The sequence below is a fragment of the Heptranchias perlo genome, chromosome 14 (assembly GCF_035084215.1).
Source record: "Heptranchias perlo isolate sHepPer1 chromosome 14, sHepPer1.hap1, whole genome shotgun sequence".
NCBI lineage: Eukaryota > Metazoa > Chordata > Chondrichthyes > Hexanchiformes > Hexanchidae > Heptranchias > Heptranchias perlo.
In genome coordinates, this window is record NC_090338.1 from 15,445,314 (window position 1) to 15,459,856 (window position 14,543).

Genomic DNA, 14,543 nt, shown 5'->3' on the forward strand with positions numbered 1-14,543 from the left:
GTTAAAGCATATGGGGTTAAGGCGGGTATATGGAGTTAGGTCACAGGTCCACCATGATCTCATTGAATGGCAGAATAGGCTCGAGGGGCCAAATGCCACTGCCACCTCTTGATATGCACCACTTCTCCTGCAAGACAGCGGGACGTGTCTTTGGGTGATGTGCCTGTCATGGTTGAATAGCTGCCAGTGTGTGTGCCTGTGAGTTGTGGGTGGGCGGTTTGAAACAGTGCTAATGTGTAAGGGTGAGAGGAAGCATCTGGTTGGAAGAGTTGAGTGCTAATGGAAAGAGTTTGTTGATATATGGAGGATGGGGGGATATAGTGCGTGCTGCAGTTGGTAGGAGACGCCACTTGATAGTTGACCTCACTCAACTTGACCACTCATGTCAAAACATTGAACTTCTTCCTGCACTGCATCCATGTTCATGATGCTGTGCACCTGGCAATAACTTCGTCCCCTGCTGCCTCCCACTGTCTTTTGGATGTCTGGAGGGCCTCTTGTCCCCCTGTGGATATTGGATGTCCCTCCTTCTGTCCACAGCTTGCACCCAAGGTCTCTAGTGCATCAGCAGAGAACCTTGGTGCATTCACTCTCGCAGGCCTGGTACCAACTCAGATCGGTAGATTGGTGAGGTCTGGCGTGCAGATGGGAGAATGTGGGATTTAGCAGTGCACACCCTTCATTCAATGTTTTAACATAACTCTTCAGTGTATAAAGATAGGGATCGGACCTGCATCTGTGTTTTACGTGTGTGATGTCTGATCTCTGTTCAGACTCCGTGCAGACAGTAAACTGTTATTTTCAGCAAATAACAGGTACCAGCTACCTTCAAGAGATTTCGAAGAAACATCCTCCCTTTGTGCTCCTCCTGGTGGTGAAAAGCGCAAATTGCATCAATTCCACGTGCAAGGCTCGGAAAGGAAGGCTGATTGCAGGTAAGTCCTCGGGTGGGTCGAAACTCGCGTCCTGCCTGCGCAGGGTCCATCGGACATGGGGTACTAGCGCATCGCGGTACCCCCGCCCGAAACGGGCTCGAATCCAATTTCTCCCCCATACAATCATAACTTTCTGGGGATGTTTCCCTGGAAAATAAGGGGGCGATTTTAACCCTTCCCATCCTGCAGGAACTGGGCAAAACAATTAAAATTGCCTTTTAAAACTTACTGCCCTGTTCCTGCTCTGATCCCGCTCCAATCCCGCCTGCTCCCACCTTAATTGGGCCCTTTTTTTAGGCAGCCCAGGCGCCCAAGTAACTCAGGCGGGAGATTCATCACTACATGTAAATCAAGATCTTACGATGTCATTAGGACACAATGGCATTTTAACCATTGACTGATCAGGGTGCCCGTTGTGACTGCCCCACTCGGTAAAACCTCTTGGGGGCGAAGTGGAAGCCATAAAATGTAAGTTTTAAACTGTTAAATTGTGGGGTCAGGAGGAAAGTCTGAGGCTCTGCTGCCCCGGCCTCCCCCTTTCCCAACTACAAGGCCCTACCGAAATCAACCCCTCGCAACTTACCTCAGTGCCGGCAGGTGGCCTCTGGGCTGTTCAATCTTCACCTGACAGTAGACGGACAACTGCCTCATTTCAGGTGGGCAGCTGGCTGGTGAGATGTAAATAAGGCCTGAAGTTAAAATAGCCTCGGCTTGGGAGGGGAGGGTTTGACATTTGCTCCACTCCTGCCTGTTAGAAACACGCTCCGAGTTAAAATCCTTCAAAGTCCCATGCCTTCAACATGTGTATTTCATTTTGGTAAGTTTCAAATCCAACACTGCTTTTCTCTTGCAATAAAAGTGATGCAGTTTTAGTAATGACTTGCCCGTGTCCCACTGCACTTTCAGTCTAACTTCTCATCTTTACACGTCATAAGGCCATTATTTTGAAGTTGTCATCTTTTTTGGGGCTGAGTCAGTTTTTACCAGCATGCTGGAATGGCATGTACTCAGACATGATGGTAATGACCCAGATTTTGGGAACAAGCCCTAATCAGATGTAACAAGCATTTTGGCAACATTGATGGGAAAGCTTGATTTCACATCAACCAAAGCTTGAATAGACCAGAAACTCCCTCATTCCCCTATGCAACCTTTCTTGTCCTTCTATCATATTCATACTGTTACTGTTAATGCTTCCCAGAGCTTTTCTCTCTTGTTCCTCCTATTTGCCATCTGACTCATTTTACTTCTTACCCACTTCCTCAATGTGTTGAAATCAAGATGCACATCCACGGTAACTGTCGAAAAGCAAACCAACAGTTTCAAAAAAAAAGTTGGCACACCATCAAAAAGACGTCCAACTCCAAAACCACCCTGAATGTTTCTCTGCAATGTATGAACACTTGTCATTTGTGCTGCAAGTATACCTAAGTTTATTACTCATCTTGAAGGAGTAAAATCAGAAGTTTATGAAAGTATGATGAGTGATATAAGTTTAGTGGGCACAAGATTTGATTTTTTGAACCTTTATTTGGTACATTTTCAAAAATTTTAGATTCTCGAGTGAAAATGGGCATTGAATTTTTTTTTTAACATCTAAAAATGGGGAATTTTGAGGATCATCTTGAAATAAAATATCATTGGCTGCAGGGTCCGTCACCCCGAGAGAGTGGTAAGGTGCCCCTCTGATTTTTCTAGCCATCCTTTGGGGCGGTTGCCCACGAGGAGCTGGAAATAGCACAGGTCTTTGGGGCAGGGGCAACGATGGGTCATGCTGACAATCGGAAATCTCATCCCCTGCAGTTCCATCAGGGGTACGAGCGTCCAGGAATTTCAGGTCCCGTGTGATTTTTAGTCCAGGCAACATTTAGTTGGATCTTTTTGGCCTTCGAAGTGGAAGGAATTTCTCACCACATTCATGGAATTATGATTTATTCATCCCTCGTTGTCCCATTTTCACCTAAAGTAGGTCTGGTGGAAAATGGGACACAGAGGGATGAATAAATCACAGGGCACTGTGCTGTTTCCTCATGTTACATTGGAGTTGACACAATGCAACTCCACCATTAGACCATCACGTATGGTCGGTCTGGGGAATGGTCTAATGGTGGAGTTGCATTATGCAGAATCCACGACACATGACACAATGCACATCAATACTGTCAATCATTTTCACCCATGGATGTGAGCCTGACTCCAATAGACAATATTCTAGTATTTTAGTAGATGTGTTGATCAGGTTATACCATTTGTTTCATCTGAAAAGAACTTGGAGCATTACCAAACATGTACACTTGATGCTGAAGAAACAGCATGCATGAAGCTGAGTTGTGATTTGGAGTGTTTAATGGGGGCGTACTGAAAAATGGCAGCATAAGATGGAACTCACACTGGTAACCAAGGATAACAGGAGCAGTAGGTGCATCATTGAATGAATTCATTAAATGCTGGTGGTTATTAAGGCATGAATTTACCCACATTGACTTCTAATCAGAGACAGAAAAACTCAAGCTTAAGGGATACATTGCACAGTGGAATCATCATTGTTGGTTATTACACTTCTGAGAAATTAATCAACAAAATTACATGTAATCTTCAATTCATTTTCCATAACGTAGCAGTTTTTTTTACATAGCATCTGCAGAAGCTGTGAAAGGTTTGTTGAAACTATATTAAAAGAACCATTTCTATTGCAAGTTATCATTCGTAAGTTATGTTCATATTAGAAAAGCGTGATGCAATGATTATGTTCCATCAGAGCAGCTACACAGGAAGACAGCTAAGTATCCATTCTTAGGTAATGATATCAATTCCCCAAAATGTTATATTCCACATATCTAACTCCAAGCTCTTCCTGTCTATCCTGTGCAGCTCATTTATATTTTGCTTGTGCTATTTGTGCATAGATAACAAATGAATCATCTTCCTTTGAAGGAGTCAGGTTCTGCAAGAGAGAAATTAACCATTTATAATAATGTGAACTATTACTGCATCTCTTTACATCAGATAACAACTTTACAGATTTGTTGCGGATATTAATATTGTAGGACGTGTGATTGCACCAATATGAGTCCATATACTTACAGTATCTGAAGATTGTTGATTGCCTTGTGTACCATGTCTGGACCCTGTTATAATTGCAAACACCACAATTAAATGATAACATTGACAGATCAGACTGACAAAAAAACTGACAAATAGCATATAAATATCCTTATCTTACTGCATTTCACTCGTACAGCCAATGGATCAGCAAGATATTGATTGACAGTGAACCCAGTTTTCATCTGTATAACCCAGGTCCACACTAAGCACTGCATTTACACAGGGAGCCATTGGAACGGTCATAAATGAACTAAGCTCCAGAAATGACTGTGCAGAGTTTGAGAGTTTCCTTGCTTTTGCAGCTTCAGATACATGGGCCCCGATAATAGAGTGGAGGTGGGATGGCAGCAGCGGGGGGAGTGAATGGGCAAGTGGGTAACCCGACTGATAAAATAACATCCATTTCCCAAGTGATTGCAATTTAATGGTACCACTTAACGTGGCTTCTGGGTTTGCCATCCGAAAGCTGCGCAGCGGGCAGATTGTGCATCCGCATCACAGGCTGTCAGCTGGAGGAGCTCTATTTAACCAGCCATTGCTCCAATGGCTTTTCCTGGAGCAAACACCTACACACCACAATGGAGCAGCACAGAGGCAAGGCTGCTCCAAGGTTCAATGATGCCTCACTCGATGGGATGAGGAGGAGGAGGGATCTATTTTACAGGGCTGACGGGAGGAAGTGGCCTGCCTCTGCCACCAAGAAGGCTTGGCTTGAGGTGGCAGAGGAGGTCACCAGCAGTAGTAACATCTCGTGCTTCGTTGCAGGAAGCGCTTCAATGATCTAACGAGATCAGCCAAAGTGAGTACACTTATTGATTCTCCTACACTCCGTCTTCCACATCACCGCCCCCACTCTCCAACTCATTCTGCACTGCCAACACTACTCTATCACATCACTCCTCACACCCACTTAAGGCTCATCCTCAACTTACCTGCACTTCCTCACCTCCCCATTACTCACCCCACTACTACCACTCAACCCAATCCTCTGTCTTATACTCACCCTCTGATGCATTGCTTTCACGGTCAGCCTCACCCAAACCAATGCATTCATCGGTTGGCCACTTCACCATCACTCACTCACACGTCTGCTCTTTGTCCCCTTCTAGGAGAAGAGAGCGCAAAATGCACGGAAGAGGGCGAGGACCAGAAGAGGGCTGCAACAAATCGTCATCCTCACAGACGCAGAGCAGGAGACACTGGAGCTCAGCCGAACCCTCGAGTGCCTGTCCGTCGGAGACACCGAGACTGGCACCCCACAAACATCTGGTGACACAACTTTAACATTCATCACACACAATATGAATTGATGTTAACATGCCATGCCATCTTCAGCACCTCATCGCAACATGACACATCCGTGATGATGCTTGATATTGCCTTCTGTTCTCTTCCAGGGCCTTCAGCTACCGCTGTGACGGCAGAGGGCGATTCCTCAGAGGACCTGCCGGCCTCTGAGGATGCACCGTCACATCTTAGAGAGCCATCCACCAGAGCAGCTACTCACACCTCGGTGGATCCTAGTAATCAGTTAGTTGGCTTAGCACCTGTTGAGTTACCATACACATGTGAGCACGAGCAGACACTGGTGGCAGGGGCAGCATCGTGACGGTGGAAGCACTCCTCTCCAGGCTCTGCTCAGCTGGACGCAGATGCGGAACCCTGGGGGCCATCCTTTAAAATGAGAATGATGGAGACACAGCAGCACATTTGCGAGGTGCTGGAACAGGTGCCATGTGCACTCTCCACAATAGCGCAGAGAATGGAAGAGTCCAACGCCTGCACGAGTGGAATGGTGGCACAGGTATGGGATGGATTCTCTGAGATACTGTCGCAGGGACGTGAGCAACTGTCTGAGATAGTGTCTCAGGTAAGTGCAGGAAAGTCTGCAATGGAGAAAAGGCTAGCGTCCATTGAGCTTCAAGCACGGCTCACAAATGAGTCCATTCAGGCCCTGACAACAGCCATTCGGACTCAGGGTGAACAATTTTCTGCCGCCTTAAACAGGCAGACAGATAAACTAGCACTGGCCTTAAAATACATCACACATGTCCTCCAAACTGTTGTCCAGCAGAGTGGTAGGCGTGATGTGGCCCTGGCCCACGGGAGGGATGATGATAAAGGGGACATGGAAGTGGGGATGCCACTCAAAGCGCCCCCAGGTCTCACCCGTTGCCCCCCTCTCAACCAGTATCCGCAATGCTGCCCCTCCTCCAGGTGGCCGAGTCTGCCCCTGCACAGGTGCGGGTGGAGCAGTCTTTGGAGGGGCCCTCACAAGCTCCAAAACCCAGAGGGTATAGGCCAGAAGCATCTAAGCAGTCAGGGCATGAACATGAGCAACCTGCCACTACCTCTGCTGCGGCCACAGGGGATGCACCACGTAGAAGTAGCCACCAGAGAAAGGCGAAGGTTTTGTAAGCACAAAGGGTATGCGCAAGGGTGTTTGACAGATGCTCATGTTTTTCATTTATATTTGCTTTTTGTTAAACTCACATTAAATATTATTATTGTCACCACTACTGCCATATCTTGGCCATTCTTGACTGGCATTTGTGATAGGGCCCTTTCATGAGGTTCACCATGAAAGACGACACTTGATGCCACCCATTGGGTCACTTTTCAGTGGTTGTATGTGTAGTTGCAGGACTGTTTTGTGCAGGGAGAGGTGAGCGGCCTAGTGTGGGCGCTCCTCTTTCCAGGTGGTCTGAGGACTGGACTCTTCAAACTTTCTGATGTTAGGAGAACCGTTCACATATCAGTGACTCCCTGTCCTGATGAGTTGCCAAGTGAGCCGCTGCTCTGCCCATGGGTTCCTCCTCCTCCTCCTCCGCCTCCTCCTCTGCCGCCTCCTCCTCAATGTGGATGGCAGATGTGGATGCGGCCTCCTCAAGCGGCACCTCTCTCTGTTGTGCCATGTTATGCAGGGCACAACACATGACCATAATGCGTCCCACTCTGTATGGTGCGTATTGGAGATCTCCCCCAGAACAATCAAGGCACCTAAATCGCATCTTGAGCAGCTCTACAGCATGGTCAATTGTAGACCTGGTGGCGAGGTGTCTGCTGTTATATCGACGCTGTTGCTCGGTGATAGGGTTCCTTAGAGGTGTCATGAGCCACATGTGCAGGGGTATCCCTTGCCCCGAGGAGCCAGCTCTTAAGGGTGTTCAGTGCGTGGAAGAGGGGCGGGAAGTTGGATTCCATCAGGATGCAGGAATCGTGGCCAGGGAATCTGGTGCACACGTGAAGGAATCTTTTGCGGTGGTCACAAACGAGCTGAGCATTGATGGAGTGATACCCCTTCCTGTTGATGAACAGTCTTGGCTCGTGAGGAGGTGCTCAGATTGCTACATGGGTGCAATCAATTGCACCCTGCACCTGTGGGAAGCCAGCCACAGCGTCCTCTCCGTCTGGCTGAGGTGGTCCATGGGGAAGTTGACGTACTGTGAGGCCCTGCGGAACAAGCCATCGGTGACCTGCCTTATGCACTCGTGTGCAGATGACTGAGAAACCCCGACAATGTCCCCAGTGGCACCCTGTAATGATTCGGAGGCGAAGAAATTGAGGGCAGTGGTGACTTTGACAGCAATAGGTAAGGAGATGCTGCTTGGCCCAGCCGGGAACAGCTTGGCATGAAGGAGGCTGCAGATGTCTGTGACTACCTGGCGATGGACTCTAAGCCTCCGTATGCACTGCTCCTCAGAGAGGTCCAGGAAGCTGAGCCTTGGTCTGTAGACCCTGTGGCGAGGGTAGTGCCTCCTGCGACATCGCTCTCTCTGTTGTTGCCCTCTATGCTCTTGTGCAGGTGCCTATGGCGCAGCACTGTGGTGTGGAGCTCCAAGTGGCGGAGGTGGACGGCGTGCCTGGCGATGTTGCTCGTCCTTGGATATAGTGGTGAATGCAGCCATCCTGATGGTGTGAGTTTGAGGGGGTCCGAAAAGTAGTTAAATATGTGTGAATAGAAGAATTGTGAGTGGAAATTAAGAATTTTTAACTAAAAACACAAAGATATTGAAGCCAGAAGTTTGTGTGAAAGAACTGATTGCCCACCTTTTCTCCCCTTCTGTCAAACAAGCATTTGAATGTGCAACTGGCTGCTGGTTGAAACACATCTGTTAGAACATGGAGTGTTTCCCACAGCACGGGAAACACGCTGAGGATGCTTCAAAATTGGACCCCTGCCTCAATGTGAAGAAAATTAAATACTTCAATAAGTTAAACTATCTGAACAACTGTGTAAAGTATCATCCCGCTGGCTTTAATTGCCGGTGGGACCTACGCACTCAGACGCATCCGTGGGGAACCCGGAAATCTGCGGGTTGGAGCTGGGTTCTGAACCTGATCGGGGTTTCCCCGATTTTCGGAGTCCCCCTGCCCCCAATGCACCCGCTACTTCCCTGCAAAATTGAGTCCATGCTTTTATATAGAAAGCATAGAAATTATAGCACAGCAAGAGGCCATTTGGCCCATTGTACCTAGACTGGTGCTAGCTGTTCAACGGCAGCTATCCTTTTAATCCCATTTCCCTGTTTCTTCTGATGAAAATTTTAAATGTCCTGTTTATTTTTACATGATTTTAGTTTACAATTTATGCTATTTTAGATGTATTCGAGAGAAAGCGCGGCAGTCGCCCCCAGTGGCCCGGCATAAAGGAGCAGCGGAGAGAGAGAGAGAGAGAGCTCAGAGAAAGCACGGGAATCCCCCCCCCCCCCCCCCCAGTGACCCAGTATAAAGGAGCAGCGAGAGAGAGAGAGAGAGAGCCCAAAGAAAGTGCGGGAATCCCCCCCGCAGTGACCCGGTATAAAGGAGCAGCGAGAGAGAGAGAGCCCAGAGAAAGTGCGGGAATTCCCCCCGTAGTGACCCGGTAGAAAGGAGCAGCGAGAGAGAGAGAGAGAGAGAGAGAGCCAAGAGAAAGTGCGGGAATCCCCCCCGTAGTGACCCGGTATAAAGGAGCAGCGAGAGAGAGAGAGAGAGAGCCCAGAGAAAGTGTGGGAATCCCTCCCAGGAGGGGCAGGATAAAGGAGCATCAGTGGGTGAGAAGCTTTATTCTGTGTTTGGCTGCGCTGTACCTGCCCGAGGAGTGCATGATGCTGAGATTAGGTGCCTAAAGATAATGAGTTTTATTACCCAGCACTAACATTCCTCGCCTTGATGAACATAAAAATAAAAAAAAGGACAAAGAAAAAAATTTCAACACGAAGTTTCACTACCTTGTGCTTTTTTTTGAAAAATGACAGATGCGTAATGAATATCTTCTCTTTCTGTGTCTGCAGAGAATAAGATGGAAATAAAGAATTTGTATCTATATACAGAGCCTTAACATAATCCAATGCACTTAACATCTATTGAATATTTTTTAAAAGGTGAGAGACTAAGAAATGTTGGTGTTCAGAGGGATTTGGATGTCCATGTACATGAATCACAGAAAGTTAACATGGAGGTACAGCAAGCAATTAGGAAGGCAAATGATATGTTCGCCTTTATTACAAGGGAGTTGGAGTACAAGAGTAAGGAGGTCGTGCTGCAATTATATAGGGCTGTGGTGAGACCACACCCGAAGTACTGTGTACAGATTTGGTCTCCTTACCTAAGGAAGGATATACTTGCCCTAGAGGGAATGCAACATAGGTTCAATAGATTGATTCCTGGGAGGAGAGGGTTGTCCTATGTGGAGACATTGAGTAGAATGGGCCTATGTTCTCCAGAGTTTGGAAGATTGAGAGGTGATCTCATTGAAACGTATAAAATTCTTAGAGGCCTTGACAGGGTAGATGCCGAGAGGCTGTTTCCCCTGGCAGGAGTCTAGAACTAGGGGCCATATTCTCAAGATAAGGGGTCGGCCATTTAGGACTGAGATGAGAAAAAATGTCTTCACTCAGAGGGTTGTGAATCTTTGGAATTCTCTATCCCAGAGGGCTGTGGATGCTCAGCCATTGAGTATGATCAAGACTAAGATCGTAAGATTTTTGGACACTAAGGGAATCAAGAGATATGGGGATAGGGGAGGAAAGTGGAGTTCGGTAGAAGATCAGCCGTGACCTTATTGAATGGCGGAGCAGGCTCGATGGGCCTCATGCCTTACTCCTCCTCCTATGTTCTTATGTTCTTATACTAGTGACATATACGGTGAATGAAATGACTGAATAAATAGGTTTCGGTATTGTGCTTGAAGCTTTTTATAGTGCAGCAGCATCATAAAGATCTATTTTAGTAATGTTTGTTAAAATATCTCATATTTTATCATTCCATATCTGACGAGCTTCCTAACCAAAGTATTAAATTAGAACCAAAAATTCAACTCATTGGAACCTGGTAATTTCTATGTTAATAATACCTACACAGTTAGAGCCACATAAAACGATTCATCTACTTACCTTCTTTTTTTGCCTTTATATTGACAGTTGCATATTCAGAAAAATGACTTGTCTCAGGCACTGATGTCTCGTTATCTCCTGGAAAAAATATTTTCTGATTAAGACATTAGCATGGTCTGATTTTCAAAAAGCCTTATCAGGTATTTCTACAAAAACTGCTCCATTGATAACGAGATATATTTGAATGATCAGGGAAGTGGGATCAGTCCTTCAGAGAAAACAATATTGTCTCAATAAGATGTTCATGCAGTACTGAATCTTTGGCACTAGTTGTCACAAGTGGTTTTAGGAACACTAGAATATTAGTGACACGTGCTAGAGACATCTAATGGTAGTAGTGTGATATCTCAGGAAATGTATGACCATTCTTCCAGAAGGGAAGTGTTAAGGACTCAATATGCAGCAATGAACTACACTGTAAATTGAGATAGACAGCAAACTTCAACATGATAAGTGAGATTTAAACTAGTGCAGGCTATCGTTGTGTGATGTGGTTTCTTAATGTTTATGATTTGAACATAGTGTTCAAATGAAGATTAGGAAATATTACAATGCCATGCACATGAAATATGACAAATAATGGAAATCACATCATGACATAAAATAATATTGAACTGCATTGTAGAAAATTCCAGATCAATTCCCAGTCTTGAGTTTCAATTACTCTCAATAAATGAGCTTCAACAGGTTATCAGTTGGACAACTGCGACTCGTCTCACCAACAGTAGTCTGACTCCTGATTGTCGTTTAGGAAGAGCTGGTAATTGTGATTTTTCAGTAGTCTCTTTCCCACAGCATCTTAGGCTCTAAGCGTAAGAAAGTACCTGAATAACAATAGTTGCAGTAAAGATCTAACAATAAAAATGTGAAGTGATTATGAAGGATAAGAAAATTTCCACCCTTCCCTCGCCTTCACATGGTCCATCTCCGACTCTTCCCTTCCTCGACTTCTCTATCTCCATTTCTGGGGATAGGCAGTCAACCAATGTCCAGTATAAGCCCACATCGACTCCCACAGCTACCTTGATTACACTTATTCCCACCTCACTTCCTGTAAGGACTCTATTCCCTTCTCCCAGTTTCTCAGTCTCCCTCACATCTGTTCTGATGATGCCACCTTCCACACCAGTGCTTCCGATATGTCTTCCTTTTTCCTCAACCAAGGATTCCCCTCGACTGTAGTTGGCATGGCCCTTGACAGTGTCTGTCCCATTATCTGCACTTCTGCCCTCACCCCTTCCGCTCCCTCCCAGAATCATGATAGGGTCTCCCTTGTCCTCAACTTCCACCCAACCAGCCTCCATGTTCAACGTATTATCCTCCACCATTTCCTCCACCTCCAGTGTGATCCCTCCACCAAATACATCTTCCCCTCCCCTCCCCTTTCAGCATTCCGATGGGACTGCTTCCTCCGTGACACCCTGGTCCACTCTTCCATCACCCCCAATTCCTGCTCTCCTCCCCATGGCACCTTCCCATGCGAGCACAGGAAGTGCAACACCTGCCTCTTCACCTCCTCCCTTCCCACTGTCCAGGGCCCCAAACACTTCTTCCAAGTGAAACAGCGATTTACTTGTACTTCTTTCAATTTAGTATGCTGTATTCGCTGCACACAATGCGGTCTCCTCTACATTGGGGAGACCAAACGCAGATTGGGTGATCGCTTTGGCTGAACACCTCCATTCAGTCTGCAAGCATGACCCTAACATTCCGGTCGCTTGCCATTTTAATTCCCTGTCCCACTCCCACTCTGACTTCTCTGGCCTCGGCCTCTTACACTGTTCCAACGATGCTCAACATAAGCTCAAGGAACAGCACCTCATCTTCCGTTTAGGCACTTTACAACCTTCCAGACTCAACATTGATTTCAATAACTTCAGATCAGAACCACTGCTCCCATTTCTTTGGACAGCAGGTGCTGGTAATGGTTCTGCTGTTGCCATTTACAGCTCCTCTAGACCCATCTTTTGTTTCTTTACCTCTTCCATTACCGCCCTCCTTACCTTGCACCACCATCTCTTTTTTTCATTTAATCACTCCTGCCCTCCAGCCTATCACAGACTTTCCCTTTTGTTCTTTCCTCCCCTCCCTCCCCCCCCCCCACCCCCCACCCCCGCAACCCCCCACCCCCCACCCCCCACCTTTCTCTGGCTCTGTACTTACTTATAAACTGTTTAATCTGCAACTTCTTCCAGTTCTGACGAAGGGTCATTGACCCGAAAAGTTAACTCTTTCTTTCTCCACAGATGCTGCCTGACTTGCTGAGTATTTCCAGCATTTTCTGTTTTTATTTCAGATTTCCAGCATCCGCAGTATTTTGCTTTTGATTAAGAAAATGTACTTGCATTCTACAGGATATTTGGATGTAACAGAATAAAAGCACAACATTGCTGGTTCTAAGTGTAACTGAAAATCACAAATTGAATACATAATTGCCTTCAACAAAAGGAGTACAGCACTTGTAAAATATCTACTATGTTTTTAGTGTTTAAATGTTACCTTGCATTTGCTGTATTTCATTAGCATTTGAATAAAGCTGAGATGCATCTTCTATATTTTCCCTTGGCTGCAGAGGTTTCTGTCTTTGATTTTCCAAACCTGTTCATACAGAGGTCACCTATTAAGATGCATTCAGCTTTCTTCATAACTTTCACGCATTCTAATAACAAACTCAGTTTTAAAATGGTCCATGAGCACAGATATTTTTTCAAGTATGAAAGACATTGTGACAAGATATTATGGATATCTCTGTATACACTAGATACAGACTTCGCAAAATGTTGCTGTCCAACTTATTTACTTGTTCTTGAACATTGCAGGTTCAGGACTTGAGCATATAATCTAGGCTGATAATTCAGTCCAAAGTGAGGGAGTGCTGCATTCTCAGAGGTGAATGGAATATTAAACCCAGACTCTGTCTGCCTGTTCAGTTGGATGTAAAAGAAAGAAAGAAAGACTTGTATTTATATAGCACCTTTCATGACCTCAGGATGTCCCAAAGCACTTTACAGCCAATGAAGTACTTTTTTGCAGTGTACTCACTGTTGTAACGTAGGAAATGCAGCAGCCAATTTGCGTACAGCAAGCTCTCAAAAACAGCAATGTGATAATGACCAGATAATCTGTTTTAGTGATGTTGGTTGAGGGATAAATGTTGGCCTGGACACCGGGGAGAATTTCCCTGCTCTTCTGAGAAATAGTGCCATGGAATCTTTTGTACATCAACCTTCAGGTCTCTCTGTTCCTGTACCCCCTTTAAAATTGTACCATTTAGTTTATATTGTCTCTCCTCATTCTTCCTACCAAAATGCATCACTTCACACTTCTCTGTATCAAATTTCATCTGCCATGTGTCTGCCCATTTCACCAGTCTGTCTATGTCCTCCTGAAGTCAATTACTATCCCCCACATTGTTAACTACATTTCCAAGTTTCATATCAGCTTTGAAGTTATACCCTGTATACCCAAGTCCAGGTCATTAATATTGTAATATTATAATATATTGGCTTATCCTCGTGCCCTTCAAATTTTCTCATGTCCAGATATAACCAACATAAGTAAAAAATGAATGCAGCATGAAGATCATTCAGCCCATTAAACCCATTCCTCCTCTAGACCATGTATAGATGGTTCTATTGTGAAATCCACTCAACTTACTAAATGTCTCAAGTTATGTTTCCCTGATTTCAAAGATAACTGAGAAATATCCACAACACCCATTTAACCTTGTAACCTAAACTATACCCGGTCTGGCAATGCCTCGATTTTAAAATTCTCATCCTTGTTTTCAAATCCCTCCATGGCCTCACCCCTCCCTATCTCTGTAACCTCCTCCAGCCCTAAAACCCACCGAGGTTCTCTGCGCTCCTCCAATTCTGGCCTCTTGCGCATCCTTGATTTTAATCGCTCCACTGTGCCTTCAGCTGCTTCGACCCTAAGCTCAGGAATTCCCTCCCCAAACCTCTCTGCCTCTCTACCTCTCTCTCCTTCTATAAGACGCTCCTTAAAACCTAACACTTTGACAAAGTTTTTGGTCACCTGTCCTAATATCTCCTCACGTGGCTCGGTGTCAAATTTTGATAACGCTCCTGTGAAGAGCCTCGGGGCGTTTTACTATGTTAAAGGCGCT

General features: G+C 45.6%; 1 protein-coding gene across 1 annotated transcript in view; it reads right to left on the reverse strand.

Moving 5' to 3' along the window:
- Nucleotides 1-3,263: 3,263 nt before the first annotated feature.
- The window catches only part of LOC137332647 (uncharacterized), a 50,658-nt gene continuing 39,378 nt past the window's right edge, over nucleotides 3,264-14,543 (reverse strand). Inside the window, exons 9-13 of the mRNA XM_067996605.1 lie at nucleotides 12,914-13,012; nucleotides 10,415-10,492; nucleotides 9,251-9,307; nucleotides 4,020-4,063; nucleotides 3,264-3,879 (exon numbers count right to left, since the gene is read on the reverse strand). Coding sequence (XP_067852706.1) covers nucleotides 3,808-3,879; nucleotides 4,020-4,063; nucleotides 9,251-9,307; nucleotides 10,415-10,492; nucleotides 12,914-13,012 — 350 coding nt within the window. The 3' untranslated portion in view covers nucleotides 3,264-3,807. The remainder of the gene's footprint in view (nucleotides 3,880-4,019; nucleotides 4,064-9,250; nucleotides 9,308-10,414; nucleotides 10,493-12,913; nucleotides 13,013-14,543) is intronic.